Source organism: Dendronephthya gigantea, unplaced genomic scaffold (assembly GCF_004324835.1).
Source record: "Dendronephthya gigantea isolate DGI-Jeju-01 unplaced genomic scaffold, DenGig_1.0 000182F, whole genome shotgun sequence".
NCBI lineage: Eukaryota > Metazoa > Cnidaria > Anthozoa > Malacalcyonacea > Nephtheidae > Dendronephthya > Dendronephthya gigantea.
Genome location: NW_021163192.1, coordinates 1 through 24,436, shown reverse-complemented (window position 1 = coordinate 24,436; position 24,436 = coordinate 1). Strand labels below are relative to the sequence as shown.

At 37.2% G+C, this 24,436-nt stretch overlaps 1 protein-coding gene and 1 long non-coding RNA gene across 4 annotated transcripts; both read right to left on the bottom strand.

Moving 5' to 3' along the window:
• Positions 1-8: 8 nt before the first annotated feature.
• LOC114538397 lies at positions 9-12,772 on the bottom strand. 3 transcript variants are annotated; one of them, XR_003688728.1, is made up of 7 exons: positions 12,631-12,772; positions 10,918-10,960; positions 8,608-9,509; positions 7,958-8,001; positions 6,864-6,919; positions 5,029-5,123; positions 9-52 (listed from the first exon to the last, which is right to left on the bottom strand). It is a non-coding gene; the product is annotated as an uncharacterized LOC114538397 (long non-coding RNA). The 3 variants fall into 3 exon arrangements; XR_003688729.1 differs by lacking the exons at positions 10,918-10,960; positions 12,631-12,772 and adding an exon at positions 9,624-10,140 and having other exon boundaries at positions 8,608-8,654; positions 9,329-9,509; XR_003688727.1 differs by lacking the exons at positions 10,918-10,960; positions 12,631-12,772 and adding an exon at positions 9,624-10,140.
• An 8,911-nt stretch (positions 12,773-21,683) lies between these two features.
• Positions 21,684-24,348, bottom strand: LOC114538396. Its single transcript, XM_028559573.1, has 3 exons — positions 23,669-24,348; positions 23,547-23,594; positions 21,684-23,458 (listed from the first exon to the last, which is right to left on the bottom strand). Exons 1-3 carry the CDS (start codon positions 23,847-23,849, stop codon positions 21,684-21,686), a joined length of 2,004 nt encoding a protein of 667 aa, XP_028415374.1. The 5' UTR covers positions 23,850-24,348.
• Positions 24,349-24,436: the final 88 nt, after the last annotated feature.

The window sequence follows — 24,436 nt, the reverse complement described above, 5'->3', positions numbered from 1 at the left end:
TAACTTACCAAAATGATTTGCAGTAGTAGGAATGTACTGTGACACAGTCAGTCTAGGAAACAAAGAATTGTGTTAAACGATTATTTTTTCCATAGGAAAAATAAATATGCCCATGTCAGAAACTCAGCTAGGCCTACGTGCTTGGCTTTATGGGCAAAGTAAGCATATGCTTGCATTTTTGTGCTTAAAAGTCATTTAACCTTTTAAGCCTACAGTTGCAGCAATGAGGGCTCCGTCGCACTTTTTAAAACTGTACCGTGTCTTCTAAAACAGAATCAGTCAAGAATTTTGCTAGGCAGACTATTCGTAATTCATAAGGAGCAAATGAAAGTGTTTCTGACATCATAACGGTAAAACCGCTCGAGTTTTCCAACTGGCGTGCTCGTAGAGAAATCGACAGTCCACATTTCCACTTCTGGTCGCTCACGCTTCGACTACAGCTGACAGTTCTTATATTCGTGCGTTCCATACGCGAAGGAAACTTTCAATTGTACAAAGATGCCCTAACTGCCATCGCTCCGTGTTTTTTTTTGCTCTAGATCATACCCACTATTCAAGGTGGCTCCCCGTTCACATCCGTGATATGGAAACGCTGGACAAGGAACTTCCCACAGTCGCAAAGAAGTTCGAAAGCGGAAATTTTGTGGTACACAAAACACGCCGTGCTTTTTCTGCAATTTCCCTTGATCAAGCACACGAACAGAATAACAAGATTGTCAAAGGTGATATTGGTGCGGTTGGTCTGACTAGTAATGAGAATAAATTGCTACGCTGGATGGTTTCGGGTCCAGAACTGGCAAGAATAATCAACGATTTCGAGTCTGCAGTAGAATCGCTGAAAGATTTTCAAAGTAAAGGACCGGATGTTCGTCATCATGAGCAAGTAAAAGGAGTCCAGTCAACCTTTAGCAAACAGGTCAAAGATATGTACAACTCGATTGAAGAAATGGGAAACCCTTTCTTAGAAGAGAGCGAGGATTTACTTGTTCTAGACACGCGAAATTTGGTGGATACTAGTGTCATAGAGACTGTTCGTAAAATAGAAGCTATTGGTAAAGAGCAATATGAGCAATTTGTTACCGACAGGCTTGATAAAAGAATCTCACTCTTTAAGCCAATAAAGAAAAACAAGTTACCACTTTTCACTTCTCCTATTCGCCTGACAAAGAAGTCCAAAGACAAGCTTCAGATCGCTTCACTCAAGCAAAACTGTGCGCTATTTTAACGTCTCTATGTTTCTTGTCAAGTTCGTGATGGAGATATGGAAACCTTTTTCTCTCACGAGAATCAAAGTTATCCTCCTTCGTTATCCCAATTTGGAACGATGCGATCAGGAACCAAATCAGATTTGTTGCCATGTCTCGAAACGATTAGCAATGCACAATCAGTAAAAATATCTGTTGACGTCGTTCTATTGGATGGTGCAGCTATTGTTAACATGCTAAAGCCCGGGGCATCACGAATTTTTGAAGAATACAGTCGAAAGGTTTCCATCCCATACGTGAGTAGCCAACTCCAAGTCGCCAGACGAGTGGATGTTATTTGGGACAGATATTTCCAGCACAGCCTTAAGACCGCTACAAGAGAGAAGCGAGGTAAGGGAGTACGTAGACGTGCTCAAGCTGATAGCAAAATTCCTGGAAACTGGCAAACCTTTCTTAGAGTAGCAGACAACAAGAAGGAACTTTTCAGCTACCTTGCAGACCAGGCAATTACGATTGGAGCTGAGAACGGAGAGGTTATATCAACAAAAGAAGACATGGTAATCTGCAATACAGAAAGAGTTCTTGCCGATCTATCTCCCTGTCAACAAGAAGAGGCTGATTGTTGTTGCACGCCGCCGATGCATCGAAGCGAGGATTCACAACGGTGATGGTGCGTACAATTGATACGGATGTTGTTGTGATAGCAGTCGCACATTTTCATCTGATGTCTTCGTCTGAATTATGGGTAGCGTTTGGGGCTGGAAAGCACTTACGATACTTGCCTGTGCATGAGATTGCACGTTCCATGGGACCCTAAACGTCAAGAGCACTCCTAGCATTTCATGCTTTTACAGGCTGCGACCAAACATCAGCAAGGGAAAGAAGACTGCTTGGGAAACATGGAGAATTCACAGCGATGCAACGGGAGCATTTGCAAGACTAAGCGATTACCCATCATCGTTAACCATGAGGTAATGCCAGTCATTGAACGCTTGAACGCCCCCTCAAGCCTCAAAAAGTTGTCAAGAGCTTCTCAAGTGCGGATGCAAAAGTGAAAAGGGATGTTCAGGACGTTGTAAATGTGTACATGCTGGAATACAATGTACATCATTATGTTACTGTGGAGGAGAATGTGACAGAGATTAACCATAAAGGCTTGAACATATGGTGAACAATTATGTTGACGCTGAGTTCTAAACTAACCGAAATACTTAGAACTAATGCGTTAATACTGCTTCTCTGACAGCTGTAAATATCTTTTAGTTTCATTTTCATGCAAAAACATTGTATTAGTAAGTGTATCGATAATATTGAAAATAACCACACTAAATGTGTTAACTATATATCTAGCATTCCTCTATCATTATGTGAATCCGCACATTTACAAAGCATAAATGGTGAAAATTCGATTAAGCCTTCGTTTTTATGTAGAGTTATAATTTATGCGAAAAATGGTCCCCAATTGAAATTTATGAGTGGGCCCACATGGCATCTATTTTGACAGGTCTTGTTTAGCAAAAATGTAAAATTTTGTGCTTTTAACCAAAAACCCACAATTTTCCTACCAATCTGCAGGACTAAATTAGGTCTGCTGGCTCCGTTTACTATCCGATAAAAATGTTTTTAGGATTTATGTATGGACGGGTCAAATTGGGATGATCTCTTGATTGCAAAATCACCGGACGCTCGCAAACAAAAAACCCCTATGTATCGATACTTACAAACTGTGTAAGATGGAAAAATCGAACTCGCTTTGGTAGCCTTAAAAACCAGAGTCACGCCCAATAAACGCTAATCAACTCCCCCCCCCCCTTGAACTCCTTGGGGCCACCGTTCTGGCTCGTTTGATAAGCTCAGTCCAGAAGGCTAACTTGTATATGCAGATGTTTCCTGAAACGTATTTACATATGCACTGATTCGTATACGTCCAGAACCCCGTAAATGAAATACGAAAGCTCGCCGTCAGAGAGGTGGAAATTTTGCCCCGCACAAAGAAAACGGGGAGGCCAATCACTATTGTGGACTAGAGGAGAATTCCTAAAGTACCTCTCGAAAACATCGCCATCAGTGTCAGGACATACAGATCTTAGGGGTTCAGATGTCGGGGCAAATGCTGCAATGACGAAATCAAATCCTGCAATGATGAAATCAAATCCGTATTCAATTATGAGAGCATTGACAAGAAGTGACATTGTTAAGATTTGATCGACGTTAATGCTACAGCAGCAAGACAAAGTTATTATGAGTGACACCGTGTGTGCAGTTCATTTACAACATAAGGTGTCCTTCTACAGCACAGAAGCCTACCGCGGACCAGTTTAAACATTGATGCTTGGGATAAAATCGATCATTTACGTGGCGGAAGAGGGATATCTTAACAAAGAATATCTTACGGTTGGTCAAGTAGTTAGGGTTGTTTTGAAACCCAGCCAACGTTATTCGTTCTCGTGGTCAAATTGATAAATCGTCTCTGTCGTTGTCAGAGAAACAGCCCAAACTCCTTCCGTCGAGACACCTCTTTACGGATCTTGTAATTTTCGATCATCATAGGGTTGTTTATCATAATGAAATCACAGAGAAATTGAATAAAATTTATGAGAGTATTAGATAGTTAGAGGGCGAAGAGAAAGTGCAAGAAATTAGAACGGATGTGTTTCAATACTCCCCAAACTGCCCCCTACCCCACCAGCTTGACGAGTTAGCTACTCCGCTATTCACAAATACAGGAGTCGATTTCGCCGGACCACTTTTTGCTACGAATCGAGGGCAACCCGAATCAGAGAAAGCCAAGGCTCACGTCCGTCTTTCGACTTGTTCTTTGACACGATCATGATCCTAGAGCTAGTGCCTAATTTATCTATACAAGTCGTTTTTGCAAGCTTTTCAAGATTTTCCGCATGGCGCGGCTGCTAATATGCAAGACTGTTGTCGTTGTCAAATCCACTGCTCAAGACGTGAAAAGGATCGTCAGGTCGGAGGAGATCCAAAACAGTATTCGATGAACAAGAGAATTACATGGACTTTCATAATCGAGAAAGCGCCCTGGCAAGGAGATTTTTGAAAAGCATGATTGGTAGCACGAAAATTTGTCTTAGAAAAATACTATAAGGACGAACACGACTATTGTTTAAAGAAATGCGGACTGTGTTAATCGAGATCTCTTAACTGCAAGTCTGCAACCATCTGGAACAAATTGCTCAAAAACAAAAGAATAAAGTCACTTCGCCTATAACCTATTTGTACGACGACAAACATGTTAACACCCTCATCACTAATCTATATGTTCGTACAAATTGGTAGCTACTATTACCACCACATCAAACGACAGTAAATCAATTTATGAATCAATGGCGAAAAAAGATCAGCAGATTAAGAGAACCGTTAAAAGTATCCAACAGATCGTTTGGGATGTTGTGATTCTAAAAGATGACAAATCGCGCGATGTGCCCTAAAAGTTTGTGAAACTGGAGTTGTTTAATACCATCCCTTGATTAGAGCAGCTAAAGTCTGTATAGCCAAAAAGATGACCTAATACCATCATCGAGTTACCAATCGCACCTAAAAGTATAACTGTCTTGATTGAAGACAATATAAACTGCAACTGTAGAGAAAGCGCATGCTGAAGTTCAAGAATCCGGGAAAGAAAGAAGAGTGAAAATAAAATCCGCTGACGTTTGATCTGCTAACGTTTTTTAACATTTCGAACACTCTTACAAATTAAACATCCCTCAAAATTATAATTGCATTGAAAGTTGCGAGAAAATTGCATAGTGTAACAGCAGTGACAATGTAGAGTTTATTAATTAAAATAAAATAAACTTACCAAATGCATCATTAAAAATCTTTCCGTCAACGTTTGCTTAATAGTGGTCTTTTATGTGTTAGTGTACGTCAAAGGGATTTCTCACATGTTCCATACTAAAAAAAATATCGCAGCAAAAAAGACTTTAGGAGTAAAATAGATATTATTCAATCATAAATAGCAAATATATTGCCTATGCTGTATTAAATTTAAAAGTTTCCGTAAAACTATATAAACTATATTAAACTTAAACTTAATTAAACACATCACTGATACTATGATGAGACAAAACATTAAAAATGTTTTGATACAGAGATAAAGTGAACTAAGAATGATAAACATCCCCAGCTGCAGCTATGATTCAAAGATAAAGTCAACTATTAATGAAAAGTATCCCACACCCCTGACGAACATCTCTTAATTCCCACTAGTGAGACAAAATTAGAATTATGTATTATGCAGAAAGTCAACAAATCCCATGAAGAACATTCCCCTTGATAAAAATTCCATTCTATTCTTGATGGAAAGATTAAACTGAACCACCAATACTATGCTGACACAAATCATTAAAAATGTAAGTCCCCTCAATGTGAGAATTCTTGCACAAGTCCTCACATTGCTTTACACACTTTTACATGATGATACTTGATGGAATATTTAACCTGAGCTACTACCAATACAATTATAACATCAACTATTAATAGAAAACTTCCCAGTTGAAGTCAACTCACTATATTAATATACAAAGAGCTTTATGTAGTCAACAAATTACATTTCGCCTGTGATAAAAATTGGAAACACACAAAGATATTATCGAGTGAACAAATTTCATCTATCTTGATCAATGTCCATTCCCGCTAATGATGCAAAATAAGAGCCAATGTAGTATAGACATACAGATTGTCAGCAAATTTAACCCTAGCTTATAAGCATCTCCTCAAATCACTGATGCAAAGATAATGCCACCTATGAATGAATAACATCTTACCCTAGATACAAGATACATACAGTAAACAAATCCCACCACTAATTCAAAACTGGAGCCAACTCAGCATACAGGAATATTGTCAACAAATCCCACCTTGGTATAAAATGCCACTCTGCTACTCCATTAATAAATAGCCATTAATAAAACTATATTGATGAGAAAAAACCCACTCTAATAAGCCACCTATGCTGTTGTTTTGAAAAATATGTTGAAACCTTGTAGGAATGACTTTATGGGGACCTGAGTGTATGTAAGTCCCCACAATGTTAAAGTTCTTGCACAAGTCCTCACAATGCTTTATTTTTTACACTGCGTGTTTAGTGAACTTACGTAATTGCATTGTGGGGACTAAAGAAATTTGAATTTTGATAAACATTCCTTTCCACTGATACAAAATTAGAGCCAAATCATAATATACATAGATACAGTCAACAAATCAGTTCCACCCTAGTAAACATCCCCTACCACTGCAGCTGATGCAAACATTACAGTAAATCATCTAAAAATAAAAGTCATTCCATTCTAATAAACATGCCGTCACGGTATTGATACAAAGTCAAATAATAATGAAAAACAACCCACTGTAATAAACATTCCCTCCCAATAACTAAATAAATTACAGCCAACTCATTATATGCTTGGATACTGCAAATCAACTAATCCTGCCCCGATAAACATCCTACTACTGATGCATACAGAGCATCCCATCATGATAAATATAAATATCATATCCACTACTGATACCACAAAAAATTGAAAATATTCCAATCTGGTAAACATGCTGTCTAGATATTGATAGAATGATATAGTGAACTAAGAGTGAAAAATATCCTAGAGTAACAACAAGCATACAAAAAAATAATCTCACCACCAATCAACTCTTTGCAGTGGAAGTATGAACATTCTGTGCATGAAACAGTCAAACTAGGAAAAGAGAATTGTTTTAAGCTCTATGCAAAATATATACAAAATATTGTTAACTTAGAGTTAAATGTCCCACCATGATGAACATATCACTACCGCTATTAATGTAAGAAGTACTGATGCAAAAATATTGTCAGTTGCGAGGTTTCAAAGAAGGTTTCAAAAAACATGTGTACTAAAAATCAGAGCCAACTTAGTATTCACAGTATGGGGTCAACAAATCTCGCCCTGATAAACATTCCTTTCAGCTACTGATGAAAAGGTCAACTGAGAATGGATGATGAACACCCTACTGTATCCTGCTGCAAAAGCGAGTCAATTACGAAAGAGAAACGTTTCATCATATCCCATTACTGATATGAAGATAAAATTGACAAAGATTTGACAACCCACCATGCTGAACTGCCACCCCCCATATACAAAGATATAGTGAAGAAATCACATGCATCCCCAGCTACTAATACCACCCGGAAAAACATCCCATTATTCTACCGATGACAAGATAAACTTGAAAAAGATCAACTTCAGCCAGCAATACTATGGTGACACAAATCATTAAGAGACCTGAGCTAGCAGTCTCCCCACAGTGTGAGACTTCTTGTACAAGTCCTCCCAATAGGACTGCATACTGCACACATTGTGACTCATTGTGTGAATGTGTGTACTAAACATGGGTAATCTCTTGTGGGGACTTCAATAAATTCTGATCAATAATCATTCAACGCTAATAATCCCATCTCATAACTGATGCAAAGATAAAGTAAAAAAAATGAGAAAGATCCACCCTGCCTAAAGAACATCCTATCCCTCTACTGATATACAAAATAGTCAACTAAGAATGAAAAACACCCTGCCATACTGAACATATACTATCCCACTATTGATACAAAAAAGTTTATTAAGCATAAAAACATTCCACCATAGTGAGACATTGAAATTGAAAATTATCTAATGTCATTAACACATCATCCCTACTGTATATCACTATAAAAAGACATAAACTAAAAGTTAAAGACACAAACAGAAAAAATAACTTACCAAAATGATTTGCAGTACTAGGAATGTACTGTGACACAGTCAGTCTAGGAAACAAAGAATTGTGTTAAACGATTATTTTTTCCATAGGAAAAATAAATATGCCCATGTCAGAAACTCAGCTAGGCCTACGTGCTTGGCTTTATGGGCAAAGTGAGCATATGCTTGCATTTTTGTGCTTAAAAGTCATTTAACCTTTTAAGCCTACAGTTGCAGCAATGAGGGCTCCGTCGCACTTTTTAAAACTGTACCGTGTCTTCTAAAACAGAATCAGTCAAGAATTTTGCTAGGCAGACTATTCGTAATTCATAAGGAGCAAAATTACCTCCTTTTAAAAGATGAGAGCTCAGACATATATATTCTAGGGATCCATGGATCCAAAGTTTTAGTGCCCTCCCGATGCATTAATGCATGAGCCAACAAGACGTCTGTCGCAACATGATTTTCACTTCTCCTCATGAAACCCGCAGTATACTCAGAGTACTTAAGTTACGTTCGCCGCGATATTGCATTATTGAATTATATTTTAAGTTGCTCATGCGTTGCTCATTCTATTTATATACTTTTAAGTCGATCCGAATAGGATAAAAAGCTAATACTTAGTTAAAGTATAACAGTGTATAGTATATGTTTGCATGGTGATCGATAGCTACCGTGTCGATGGCACGTCCAATTTTGGAAAAATTTTCAAACATCATTCCTATTTAATCACAAATTGTTGGAGCAAAAATCTCGTTAATACCTATACTAATTAATAAAAAAAGTGAAAGGAATTAGCTACTTGTGAAAAGAACAGTAGTTTAGGTAGGAACATTCCACAGTGAAAACATGGTGGTCTTTTGACGAACAACATTTATCGAACCTACAGTATGACTTTTGAAAAGCCTGTGTAGTACACTGTACATCTAGGATTTTAATTTGCCTAATTTTTGTTTGTGTTCTTTTGAATTTTTCTTTTTTTGTGTATAAAGTTCTATTGCATGGTGCCCAATTCGATCTAGAAATCATGCATGGAGTTACAAAACGGGGACGACTTAGCAAAGAAACAATTTGTGTGGAGTTAACAACATTGAGTGCCAAATTACAGAATCTCAAAAACTTGGGTAAAATAACTGAGAAAAAAATTGATTGAAAGAAATAGCACAAGAGAGTCATCAAGTAGACTTTAGCGAGTAAATAAGAACTGACTGAGGATGTGAAGACGTATATGTACCAGCCAATTGCCAACAAATTCATCGCAAATTCGATTCTAAGAAAAACGCTGTTCTTTTCGACCTCGAAACTGCCTTTGTATAAACTTCAAGGTGTTGTTACGAATTAATCGTACATTTTGTGGGGCTTTCGAAAATGCAGTTCATAAAACAAAAAACTTACAACGATTTGACAAGTTCAAATCCTCGTTTTCTTCATTGAAGGGACCGATCGCGAGTGAGTATTCATCCTGTGTATGAGTAGACTACGACACACGCATAATCCGTTGAAGGACCGAACTTATGAAAGAATATTCTGAATGTCTTCAAGCAACAGCAACATTTGCGAGTTATTGATGACTGAACTGCAAAAGATCAGGATCTGATAAATCGGCGCATTAATTACAAACAACGAAAGTGTGAGTTCTGTTTGATGGATCCTGATTGAAGTATCTATACCATCATACAGCATAAATTACCTTGGCGGATGATCAAACAATCAAAATTTACGATATGTCAAAAGAAATAATCACAGACGGTGGATTCGGGCTTCGTACAGAAGGAAACAACATACAAAAGCGTGTGAAGAGGTGTTACCACAGATCGTGGAACCCCTCGAGAACGAGTGTGGTATTGAATAGGTTGAAATTAGCGAGCAACAGGTTTGTTGTTTGGAACCGACCATCATTTAACTTGCGAATGCTTTCCAAACACTGCAGAACATAACGATCAAGAAGTAACATATCAACAGCAGAAGTTGAACATTTATCGGTTAATATCCTGGGAATACCATGGGATACTGAAAACGATGTTTTCTAGTATGATTTAGGTAAATTAACGGACTTCGTCAAAATGCTTCCTGTAACAAAGCACTCCGCCGGTGTTGCAGTCTGATCAATTTGATCAATTAGGTCTGCTGGCTCCGTTTACTATCCGAAATTAGTATACACCTGACTATTGTCTATTACAAATCCTACATTCTGATTGGCTACTCAACCATCGTCTATTCGTGATAGTGCACGTTTGGGAAAAATTCGCTCGCGCGACCGTATAAAATTGAATTAATTAAATTATTTTTCGGTGTAAAATTGCGGTGTATCGATTATTTTCTCGAAATTAATATATCTAGGTACAGGGTGTATACTAAAACAATTAGACAACTCGCCTTCGTTGTCTATGAGCGAATAGTCAACTCAGGCTTCGCCTTCGTTCACTATTCGCTCATAGACAACTCGGACTCGTTGTCTAATTGTTAAATATAAGCTGCTATAATTAAGGAACTGTTGTGAAGGGACAAGCAAGCCTGAACATTTAACTTTCCTTTCCAACACTTTATATTTGCAATGTAAGGAAATTTAAGGAAACTGAGGCATCTAAAGTTGTCAATTACAAAAATTTCTTAGGATCTGCTAACATTTTTTTAACATTTCGAACACTCCTTACAAAATTAACATCCCTCAAAATTATAATTGCATTGCAAGTTGCAAGAAAATTGCATAAAATCGCAGCAAAAAAGACATTTGGAGTAAAATAGATATTATTCCATCTTAAATGGCAAATAGCTACATTGCCTATGCTGTATTAAATTTAAAAGTGTCCATGAAACTATATAAACTATATTAAACTTAAACTTAGTTAAACTTAGTTAACACATGATGAGACAAAACATAAAAAATGTTTTAATACACAGATAAACTGATAAACATCTACATCTTTCTGCATACTACTGATACAAAAATTCGTCTTGCACACAGAAGAAAATTTATAACTTACCAATTTTGCTGTAGAGGTATGAACATGTTGTATAACAGTCAATCTAGAAAACAGAGAAATAATTTTGCTGATTAACAATATTAATGCTTTTCAATGATTTTATTATTAAATGTAGGTGCTATTACAATCAGATCTTGGGCCTTTTACAAGAAAGCATATCACACAGTTTAAGCAATTGAACTTTCCAGAAAAATAAGAGTTTGCTGATTAACATTTTCCATGCCCTAACCCTTGTTGAATCAGCCATAAATTGTGCATATGGGTAACCAACATTATGACTAGACCTTGACTAGAGCCCATTATTTTCTGAAAAGGCCTAGCTAAGAGGAAACATGGGATTGATAGTTAATGAATGGGAACATGTCAATATTATCCTTGAGAAAATACAGTATATCATATCAGGACTTTGCAGCTTGGCTGCATTTGCAAAGTAAACATTAACTACAGTAGCTTTTTGTATTTAAGAGTCATTTAATCAGGTGACCTAAAAAAATGTTTTATCATACTGTAGTGTCTTATTAACCAAACAATTTCCTGCACAAACCAACCACAAGTGCATGCAACAAAGCTGAACAATTGAAAATCTCTTCATGTGTAACTTTTTTATAGGCAAGGACAGGATTAACTGCAATCACATGGCAAAATTTGAATATTTATATAAGTCATTTTGGGTACGTCTTCCTTTGAATTTCTGATATGTGGAACCTATGTTCCAGCTCGCAAATGTTAACAGTTGGTTGTAATCCTTCCATCATTAGTTTTATTTGAAGACTTCACAAATTCCAAGATAGTGGTAAAAAGTAGTGATGACAGAGAAAATGGTTTAAAAAGCTGGTGGAAAAAAGAATGTAACGTACAAAGTAGGGACACCATGCAGAATTAATGCACCCAAAAATTAGTGCTCTTTTGATTTATAAAACAAGTATACATCTATACAGTGAGTTGGTATTCTATTCAATCTATCAGTTTAAACCAGCATCTTGTGTTGAAACATTTATTTATTTCTTAAGAACATCCTTTAGCTCCCTTCTTCCATGTAGATAATGAGAATCTAGAATCTAGGGTAACTTATTTGGTAAAATCAGGTAATTATTTGGGGTTGATCAACCACATAAATTAACTGAAAGCAAATTAAGTCGCCATCCGAAAACATGTTCTCCTCCAAAAAATGTTTAGCTACTTCATCTGAATAAACCAACTGAACAGCTGAGCAATCTTTTTGTAACAAGTGAACATCTTGACCAAATCAAGCTTGAAACTTAAAAATTTGCTTAACCTATGCAGAATGCATTGTGCTCCTAAATGCTGCAATGAACATTTTGGCATCATTCTAACCTGTACATTAGTTTAAATTAGTATGCTGGGTTTAAGAATATTCCTTTTGAACAAACTTGTAGCATCCCTAAGTAATATAGAGTTCAGACACATGAAAGGTGACTTAAAAAATCGAATTATTTATACCAGATAATAAAGCATAAAGTAAAGTTGTTTAGACTTTAGAAGTAACGCTACAATTTATCACCACAAAATTGAACGGGCAAAACCTAATATTAAAGTCGTTTTCTGTGGTATAAAAACATTCTCACCTATTTAGCGGGGTTTTTCAGATAAATAATATCATAACTTCATGAATATTCAAATAACAAATATGCAAATATTTAAGTCAGATTTTATACTTGTAAACTATTCAATAACCAAGAAATAACAACATACCTGACAAACCAGCAACTAAAGCAAAAGTTGAGAATTTCGGCTTTAATATATACCAAATTGACTGCTGGAAAAATTTCTTTACATTTGACATTTGCATGCTGAAGAAAGACAACCGCCATTTTATTCTTCAAGCCGCGAGGAATTGCCGCCGGCGCCGCGGCCGAAACCTGGGGACAAGGATGGCACAGTGAACTTTATGGATTTTTATGGATATATAATAGTGATGGCAGTAGGTAATGGCTGGCTCAAATTGTCGCTTCATTGGTTGCAGACGTACCCAATGAGACTTCCCGGTTCATTGCCCGGCTCTTGTTGCCTATTGGTTGGCTCTGGTTTATGGCTCCGGCTCTGGCTGCCGATCGCCACAATCACGGCAACAAATATATTTGGACTATTTAGCCGCCAGTTCGAAGTTAACACGTAAAACTAGTGCTAGACGATACCCAACCGAACACTTAGTATTCGATGCCAACGATACTATCGAGCATGGCATCGGTGTCGATTACTGACCTGGTTTCGTTTGACACTTGTCCCCTTTTTCTGGGCAAACGTTGATTGGAATATTTTATATTTTTCTAAAATGGTTTTTTTTTTGGAAAACTACTGAATCAAATTCGACAAATCGTGAACAAAGGGAAAAAGAACAATTATCGACGTTTCGTTATACTATAAATTTCAGATGACTCAGTATGTTAATCGGTCTTTTTGCAGCTTGAGTTTCAAAATGTAAACTTCTGATTATAATCTTGGTATCGAAATTATCAGATTTCAAGATTCTTAACAAATTTTGCTATCGAAATTGGTATCGGTACTCGACCGATGCCAATTATAAAGTACGGTTGGTATAAAAAAAAATCCTGGTTTCGCCAGCATTACAAGTGGATTGAATTATTATTATCATTAGATGAGCTTAAAAGCCTGTTTTCCACTAGGCGCATAGGCGTACGGGCGTAACTTCGTTTGGGGGCAAAAAAATCGCCCGAATTTTTGAATTATGCAGTGTGCCCGAAAGAATTTTAACTCTTACCAAATTTGTAACAATAAATTTGGCAAAGCGCCGGATGTGCTTTCAAGAAAGTGTAACAAGAATGGCCAAATAGAATACACATATGTGATATATATTACAAATTTTAGCTCCCCGTTGCTGTACTGTCACCATTGCCCGAATTTTTGTTTCTCGAAATTTTTAGGGTGCAATTGTCCCCCCCACTGCCTCCCTGCCCTCTGTGTACACCTTGACTTGGCGGAACTTTGCGCGCGAAGCGGAATTTTTCTTTGCGGAGTTTTCTCGCATCAGTTTTGCATGAAAGCCTCCTGACAATGAAAAATTCCGCTCCGCGAGCAAAATTCTGCCTGGTGGGAAACAGCCCTATGAAGGTGTTTATTAAGGTGTTTAATTAAAGAACAAACTTGTATGCTGTTAAGACACAACATAAAGAACCTGATTTTACATCGAGTGGACTATATACATGTACATGAATCATGATTAAGAATAATTATATTTACAAATTTGTAAGATTACCATCATAAGTGCTACAATAATTTATAATAAATATTTGATACTTTTCGTATAAGTGGGTGAACCACAACTAAGGAGTACTATAAAATAGTTTAACATATAAATGATTAAGCAAATCTGTCCGTTTTCGCTTAAAAAATTGGAAATTCTCTTGGGTTCCGTAGTCAATAAGCCTACTATTTGGGTTGCAGCAATAGGCTATTTAGTTTATTGTTTTTATTTTGAGTGATCGATTGGTATAATTTATAACATAGCTCTTACCAATGTATTCAATTTTAGTCTTTTTAACCTTAGGTCATAAGATATCTGATCGGATAAGATGGTTTTAGTTGCTTTTTTGAATTTGCTCCATTTGATTGGACTGTTTTTCCGTTAAAGAATAATTCTTAAATTGGCATCCATATTCCAAAATAAGTCGGATGACTGAGCAGAAAATACGTGTTAGGTCGAAAAATGAGACACCAGATCGTTTTAATATGCGGAAACAGGCTTAATTGAACATATATGATGTGCGGACATATTTAAATGCTATCGCAAAAAATCGGAAGTGGAAAAGGAGTTTCACTGCTACTTTCACAAATTTAGTGATCTCGAAAATATACTATTTATCTTCATTTTCCTTCTTGCTATATAAGAAATAAACGTTAACTTTTGTAAAGTGAAAAATTTGATGACAATCCGTTATTAGGAAGTAGTGGAAAATTGCCATTTTTATCAATTTTTTCAAAATTTTCAAAAAATCACCCTAATACAATGCGTCTCGGAAATATTTTACTTTTACTCACAATATAAATTAGGATCTGCTGGCTTTCTCGCTCCACCAGGGTCGCTCGCTATGCGGGCAGCAAACTTAAAGAACTTTGTCTCCCCAAATACACGAATTTATAGTGTAAACAAGTAAAACGTCAAATTCTAAGTGTAAAAATTATTTTCTTCCACGCTGCTCACATGTTCTGTGCGCACAAACCGGGGTCCGGTTGTATCAAGCCCGTTTAGGTTAAACGGTGGTTAAGTTCAAAATAGAAAGCAAGTCTATCGTTTTACTCAACAAGCGAACTAAATGTTTTTAACCTTAATGCAAAGATACTGTTACAACTACATATTTAGTGCATGATATTCAAGTTAACTCATTCAAGACAGATGTAAGAGTGTTCTTTAATTTTGACTTATCCACCGTTTAACTGCTAAACTGGCTTCATGCAACCGGCCCCGGGAATATAGACTATACAGTATATGGACTGCGGTCACATTTTTGAATTGCCTTGCCGTTTGAATTGCCAATTTTAATAATTTTTATTGAAATTAAGATATGTTCTGCCGTCTCTTTCACTAGTACTGTCATACAATGCGCCAAAGACAAATTTTGGTTAGGAATTGTAATTTTTTTGGCATTGGAACATGAACTCAGGTAGAGGAGCCCCTAAGATTATAATCAGTAGATTCATTAACGCTTTGAGATAGATCACAAATGTTGTGGGGCAGGGGCGGAAAAGGGGACAGGAGGCCCCTGCGAGATTTTAAGAGTGGCGCCAAAATCACCAAGAATGATTAGTGTTTTACATTGAAAAACTGGCGTTGAATTTTGAAGCAATAAAGCCACCGGCGCACATTAGCGGGTGGGTGCGGGAGGATTGACACTCCTCAAGCTCTAGGGAAATTAGTGCAAAAAGTCAGTCCAAAACCCTGTATGCGACGAAAAATGTCGGTCCGGAAACCCGTTTGGGACGAAAAATGTCGGCCGTCTTAAATACGAATGACGTTATTTTGTATCGAATATGTATCGTAACCACTGTTGGTTAATGAAACTTGTAGCTAACATACTATAACTTCAAATGTAAGGAAATATGTTCATCAGATAAATTTTTCACGGTCTGCTTTTTGAGTTACCCTCTACTACTTTTACCCCCGTAAAAATAAACCAAACAAAATGCTTCGAAATTTAACTTATTCTTTAAATGTAGTTTGTAGGTAAAAATTTTCATGAAAAAGGCCGTAATAAGACCATGAGATGCTCAAATTTCAAAAAGTTTCTCGCTCGGCGCCACGTGAGGCTATACCCCTAAGCATAATCTAAGCCATGGGACTGTTGCAAGAAAACGAACGCTGTGCTTTCTTCCGTTCACCGAATCGGGCAATTTTTATTGTAATAGACAGCTCTTAATATCGTAATGTAATATACGCCCAATACTAGACTTTCCATACCAAATAAAAACATTGCAAAGTCAGTGCGACTTTGGACAACCTCCCCCATGGATATTTATTGGATGGACGCCCCTGAATATAAAGCGATATGTGTTCATTGATCTATTTTATCGTTCTTGAAACTTGCCATTACCCAAGCTCCTCTAGGCCACTCGCGTCTACAGCACTCGATCTGTGCACTTCCACGAACTCTCTAACAAGGGGGGTGATCTAGCAAAAGGGTGCGGGGACGCATGATTGATATGGGGTGCCGAAACTAAGGCTGGCCCACCTTCAAATTTTCGAGCCAACATGCAACTGCTACTGGCCATGGGACCCAATTTATTGATTTTTTTTACATCATTCTAGATTTCCCAGCTTCAGTCCTACAACCTTTAATAATATCCAGCCAATTCTGAAAGACAATCGCAGCGGGCAATCTGGCCCCTGAAGACGTTGGAGGACGGACCAGCGCGGCCAGGACGCTTGGTACAAAGCTTCTCTTTGCTTTCAGTAAGACACAGGGCATGATCCATAACATGCAATATATAGTTCTGCTCTAGAAAGAACTATAGAAATTAGAATTGTTATTACAAAGTAAATGTTTGCAATTTACAAGAGATAACCGTTATAAAAGAAGCGAGAATAATTGAAATTGGCGGATTGAAGCTTATTATAATCATAAACATTATTATTATTATTATTATTAATTATTATTATTAATGGTTTAAAATACACATGCACTTCGCAATTAATTAAATTCTGGTGCATTTACAAAAATTATGGAAGTAGCATTTATTTACAGTATATTTACACATAAAAAAGTTAAGCTATTATTTACAGTATATTTACACATTAAAAAGTTAAGTCAAATCTAAGTTTAAAATCTTATTGCACTACTACAACGATACTCATGTTAAAATATTACACATGAAGTTATTTACTGTTATTCAATAAAACTACTGTACTAGGAAAGAAACTACGGCGGTATCTTGCTGTTTGACATTTTATTGTTGTTAATGTGTTCGAGTTTCTAAGTTCATAATCATTTGTACAAGCCCTGGTCAATGGAACATATTTTGTCAAAGGTCCTCCTTCTTCTATACTTTTCATTGTATCAAGGCAAAGTTGCTCTCGTCTTTCATCCAATCTGGAACACCCAAGGCGTGCTAGGGCTTCCTTATAAGAATAGCCCGGTAAGATAATTCTCAGAGCTCGTTTTTGTACTCGCTCTAACTCTTCAGCAAGGTATAAAGGTAAAGAGTGGTGCCATACAACGCAACAGTACTCCAGAACAGATCGTATCAGGGCAAAATATATACTTAGTAAATCCTCCGCGGGAACGCCACCTCGTCGTAAAGAGCGGATGATATATAAACGTTTAGAAGCCTTGGATACGACTGACTCTCTATGTTCATTCCATTTAAGATCACTTTGAATAACCAGACCAAGTACTTTATGAGACCGCACAACATCGATCAAATGACCGTCAATCATTAATGGTGATAATTCGGGAGTTCTCCTAATGAAGCAAACACGTAGTTCTTTGTATTTCTTGGGATTAAGTTTCATAAATTTACTCGAAGCCCAAGAATTGATTGAATCCAGACCAGACTGAATCTTTGAATTGCTGCCTTTTGTGACATATTCAGATGTTGATATATCATCCACAAACTTCCAAATATCCATTTCGTGTGTTTTTACATCAAGGTCATTTATCATGACCAAAAACAAAAATGGTCCAAGTTTAGTTCCCTGGGGTACGCCTGCTTTCATTGGCAACCAATCCGAGATTTCTCCACCGAGTTTAACGCGATGTCGGCGATTAGTGAGGAAGTTGATAATCCAAGGTAACAGAGACGATCTGACACCTATGCCTAACAGCTTTGATATCAATAAATTATGCCCTATACGGTCGAACGCCTTTGCGAAATCAAGGAAGCAAAGTCTAAGATATCTTTCAGGGGATTCTAAATTACACAACCAGGTGTGGATCATATCCAGAAGACAATAAGTGGTTGACGTGCCTTTCAAACATGTACGTGGACTTGGGTTTACTCGATAGTCGATAGCATTGACGGCGAATGACATGGCAACGTTTGTATCAATATTCAGCCGAAGTTCTGGCAGCATAACTAATTTACCGTAGCTTATTTCAGCCAAATACAGAACTGAAGTCGGGACAAAAAGTCCCCACTTTAGCTAAAATAAAAATTTTGTTCTAGGCCTCTCAGTTCCGCCTCGCCGCGTGTACTAAGGAACGAATAAGAGCAGGCCTTTCGACTAGGCTGCTTGTAGAGACAAAATCAGGGACAATTTTTGAAGTTTCAACATTTTGTGCTAGGCCTCTCAGCGTGGGCTGCCCGGCATATAATTATCAGCAGTGCGCGCTAACAAGGCCTGGGACTAGGCTGTGTACTAAGGAACGTATAAGAAGCCTAGGGACTAGGCTGAGTGAATTGGCTGACAATCTCGTTTCCCGAGCCCGCGATTCCTCTTGCGAGAAAACAAATGACTCTGATTGGCTGAGTGAACAATCTCGTTCCCCGAGGAATCGCGGGCTCGCGGAACGAGATTAGCTGAGTGAACTCGAATAAGACTGAAACGCTCATTCGGTTGGAAGTTTGAAGCCAAGATGGCGGATCATGAAGCCTTTCTTGTCGGTATGATCCAGGCCTCAGGCGCGTAAATTTCGCCTAAGTAAAATGGCGGCAATTTTTATTTTTCCTTTGAAACTTTCGCGCCTGAGGCCTGGATCATACCTACAAGGCTTCATCATCCGCCATCTTGGCTTCACTCATTAATGAGGGAAAGTCAGAGAGACAGCGTTCCAGTCTTATTTCAGTTCACTGGAGTGAACTGAGTGCGCACAATCACATTAGGGGGCTGGGTATGATGGGCTGTGATACCCCAGATTTTTTAAAATTAGCCTAAAAAGTCGGTTCGAAAATCATCATAGTGGCGAAGAAAACCGGTCTGGAAACCCGTTTGGGGCGAAAGATATTGGTCCGGCTTAAATCCGAAAGAGATTATTACCTCGTGCCGAGCTTTTGACTTAAATAATGCACTACCATTAATGAAACTTGTGGCTAAACATATAGACTAAAAATTATCTGGAAATATCAAATAGATATAAATTTGTAACAGTAACCCTTTGAACTATTTTTATTCCCTCGAAATAAAACAACTCTGAAGTCTGAAATGCTCATTTCCGCGGGACAATCTGAAAGAACTAATCAAATTTCAAAAACTTTAGTTTCATATCCAATACAAACACTACAAAAGTCGGTTCATGTGGCATATTTCATTCACACATGTATGGTGGAACTTAAAATGCCTATAAGGCCAACGGACCGGCTCATCCCCTCGACGGTACAAAGTGCTTCAATAAAAAAAGAAGAAATTATAGCCCCGTTTACACTACACTTGATTTATTGGGACGGCACGGCTAAAATGGCTACCCGTGCCCAATTTTATTAGTGCTCAGACTACCAAAACAAAGGCCAGGCACGGGTGAAATGGGCACGGGTACCCATTTTAGCCGTGCCGTGCCAATAAATCGAGTATAGTGTAAACGAGGCTTATCTTATGTTTTGAAGCAATAAAAATATATTCGGTTTTTACAATTAAACTGAAAGCCATTTTTAAACGTTTCCATTGACTATTGGAGTCAATATCCGCTTTCGTGTTCTGCTTCATTCAACGTTTCACCACTGAATGCCGCGGTTAAATTTTCATCAGCGAAAATTTTAGGAACAGGGACGTAACTACAACGTTAATTGGGGGTCGATCATATATTCTGTTCTGCCCGACGCATACGTGTCTTCAAAAGAAATCCGTCGGGCGGAACAGAATATACGAATATCACACCCCGCCAAAAAAAATTAACCCCCTAGTTACGCTCTGTCGCATTGTATTTTCAATACAATTTGGCAGATCGTTGATGTATATTATAAACAGGATGGAGCCAAGTATACTTCCCTGCCACAAGAAGCACAATTTTATAGAGCCTTTTTACAAAATTTGTTTATCTTCCTTACTTCGCAAGATATTGGCGATCAAAAAACATCGGCTATCGCGATATATCCGCTATCTTGTTTTATAATCAGATCTAATTTCGTGACGGTGGAGGACTTATATATAACAATATATTTATTAACGAAAACTTATACAACTTACAAGTACTGGAGTCAACTACAACAGTTCAACTACTTGAACAGTTCCAACTAACTTAACAACTACATGAAACAAAACTTTATACTGCTAGTGTTCATGTGATCATGACACGTGTTCATAGAACTTAAACATATAATATTAACATTGATAGAAATATAACTATTTACAAAAATTGAGTTTACTCTGCTAGGATACGTTTCAGAAGTACTTTCATTTTTGATCCTGTGACTGGCTTCGTAAATATGTCAGCCAAATTATCATTCGATGGAACATACATTACTTTTAATTTAACAAATGTTTCTCAATCTCAGATCTTTCGAAATGATATCGTACATCTATATGTTTTGCATTACAAATCTAGATAGGACTTTCTCTATGTATTTAGTCTGACTCATCTTAATAGTGCCTTCTGTACAGTTAAATTCTATTCCTAAAAACCACGACAACACACCTAGGTCTTTCATTTGAAACTGTCTCCAAGATTTCTCTTCACCTGTGTTAAACTGTCTGTACTATTTGAAGCTACTAGAATATCGTCTACCCAAACTATTAGGATTGTAGTTGCACTACTTTCTACCTTAACATAAACGCAATTGTCAGATTCCGACTGAATAAAACCCTCACTTGTTACGGATAAGAATGTAACACACTATTCCAATTACGACTGCTTTGTTTCAAACCATACAACGATTTATGCAATTTTAGAACAAGGCTTTCGCCAATCATTGGTTCTTTAGTCATTGCTTGTGCTTGTTTTGGGGTATCGCTTACAATTTCAAATTTATCAGAAAAACGCAGAATGCGGCAACGTTTAATAGTTTCGGTTTGGGGAAAGTATACTAGATAAGCTGGACTTCCCTTATCGTACCCAACAAATATTCCTTGTTCCCCTCTCGCATCTAGTTTCTTCTTTTCCTGTTTGCATGCATAGCAAACGGTACAAAAAATATGCATGTTCTGAATATTTGGCTTGTGCCGTGTGAAAGCTTGATACGGTGTTTGCTTTATTCGCGGATTTTAGAGATGTGGATGCTGTCTCTGCCCGCAGCATGTAATCTGTCAGATTCTTCGCTCGATTTTGTAAGAGAGGTTAGTTCAGTGTATAGGGATAAAACACGTGGTTTGCCCTTCGATATATAATGTTCACGCAGGATTGCCAGGGCCTTTCGTCCATGCATCATTCACTGCGTCTCGGATTTAAAGAGATTTTAGAAAAAAAAGAAACTAAAAGTTTAGCAACTCTTGTATGTAAATACTTTAGTTGAACACGGCTGAACACATAATTTCTTGCAGGTGTAAATGTTGAGCGAAAATTCTCTTGACGTGCTCCACATCCAAAGATGGCTTTCAGTGTTTCTGATAGGGCTTTGTCACTTGCTCCATCAGCTGTGTGCCTTCTTACAACTGAGTGCACAAATTCTACAACTGACTCATCAATAACATTAAGGTGATTTTTGAAAAGATTAAATATGTCAGTACAAAACTCATTCTTTTCCCAGTATTTGACTAAAAAGAGCCAAATTAGAAGTGATTTCCTGTAATGATGGCGTCTGAAACAGTACATCATCACCCACATTCTAATAATGGATTCATAATAGTTATAAAAATCGTTAGTTTTAAACAAAATTGAGTATGAACATAAAACTGTAGGACAATAATTATCCAAGAAATTTAAAAGTGTGCCATACTGTACATCTTTGCAGTTGTGAAAAACAGCTTTAACACTTCTTCTGATAAGTGTCCATCCACCATAAATAATTTCAAGAATGAACTGAATTCTCCAAGGCTTTGGTTTTGCAGCTAATACTCTATTTGGAAAAAGTGACTGATACAAAGATTTAATAAAAGGATGATAATTAATTACTAAGTCTTCATCTGCATTTAGGTCAATGTGTAATGGTCCAATAAGAGGAATAAGAGAAAGAAGCTCTTCTTGAGGAACAGGTGTATTTGATTGAAGGTTGGCAACATACTTGCTGAGAATCTCATGCACTATTTGTCGAGGAAAAAATTGGCTTGGATGGTCACCTGGAAAAACTACAACAAATTTATTTAAATATTCCTTTAATTTTTCTACCTTTAAAACTCTCTCCAATGCTTCCATATAATCTTGTTTAGATTTAAGAGAATGCATAAAAAAGTCAACCAGATAAACATTTCTGAACTTACGCATATTATTTACATCAGTTGAGGCACCATAATCATGACTCTCTAGACGCTGTCGCTCTAACAGTGGATCAAAAAAGGAAGAAGTTAACTCTGGAAAACATGAGGCAAAAGTGTAGCTGAGTTTTGTCATCTGCTTTTCAGAACAAATTTCGTTGGCAAGGTCATGTGGTTTGATCCCAGTCTTGCTGTGAATTTCATGAGGAGGAGGACGTGAAATTGCCTTTATATCTGGAAATACTTTAAAAATTATGGTACACATATTGTTAGCTTTAGAAGTTTTAAGATCTTTGGGCCTTCTTGTAGAGTGAATCGTTGTATAATCATCTATCATTAACAATAACAATTTTTTATTTTTAATAGCATCATCCAAAGCACAAGTCACACTATTGGTGTTTGAAGCTGCATATTTATGCAGAGCCCGGTCAACTGTCATGCTGCAACTACTTGTACCAATTTGCCTCTGAGTATTAACACCAACATTGGTACAATGGGAAAATTTCAAAAGAATGCCATTGTCAACTTGCAAAAAAGAACACTTCTGTGACAAACCAAAACAGAGTTGAAGAATTATTGCCACAGCACGCTTCTCATTCAACTGCTCCCTAGATCTTGTATGACGAGAACTATTCATGCAAGCAAAAATAAAATCAAACAAATGAGGGGCACCATGGTCACGACAGAATACTTTAAACTTAGCTGGATCATATACAGGGGATGCATCCTTGGAAAATTCAGACAAGTATGCTCGTTGAAGACTTTCAACTTCCTTGACAATTTCAGCACCTGAAAGAAGTTATTACATTTAAAGATTTTTACTGTATGATTGCACATTGAAATAAATATATACTTATTCAAATAAATATATACTTACCAGAAATAGTCTGGTAAGAACTTGGCCTGCTTTGTTGAAATGGAGTTTCTATGCAGAAAATACAAGTTTAGAACATAGAGTTTAAGAATACTCAAGTGTGATGATTTCAAAAAAATACATACCTGCTTCAAAGTTGTCAGGAAGATCTTCAGTTTGTGTTTGCACACCAATGGTTTGCAAACAAGAACGAATTTTTCGCGCGTAGCACGGCTTACAAATGCATTTTTCCTTTGAACCTGGATTAATAAATCCAGAATTCGAGGACTTCTTTCCGCAAATAGAGCAAGGAAATTTAGACCTCATGCTGATACAGTATAAGTCCTTAAAAAGACTGTTTATAAACCTATAAACTCTGACCAGACGAGGTAAAATTACCGAAATACAACAAGAATTGAACGACAACCAGTTGAACCTACAACCAGTTGAACAAAATTCCCGCCTAAAGACTTTTCAAGCAAGCCTTCTGGGTATTCTAGACAAATATGGTAGCAAACACTAGAAAATCCCTATTGGTCGCTTACCGTACAACATGGCCCAGGACGAAGAGCAATACAATTACGTGTGATCGCCACTATTTCTTAGATAAAATTGATAAAAAAGACTACTGGTTAATGCCTGAATTGATAAAGAACACCTATCTCTCTTTTAAACTGCATTATAACGATATTTCTATCGATATTTTGCAGTAATTCGAAAGAACACACACAATTCACTCCTCTTCGACCGGCCGCCATGTTATGATTTCCATAGCAACCACACAATTACGTCATGTTAAAAATCAACCAATCAGACAAATGTTGCCTTTGTTACTTCACGCATGCAATGAGCAGGAAAGATCGAATTCGCACTGCGAAATTGTTGATCGGATGACGCAGGACAGGCACGTCAAA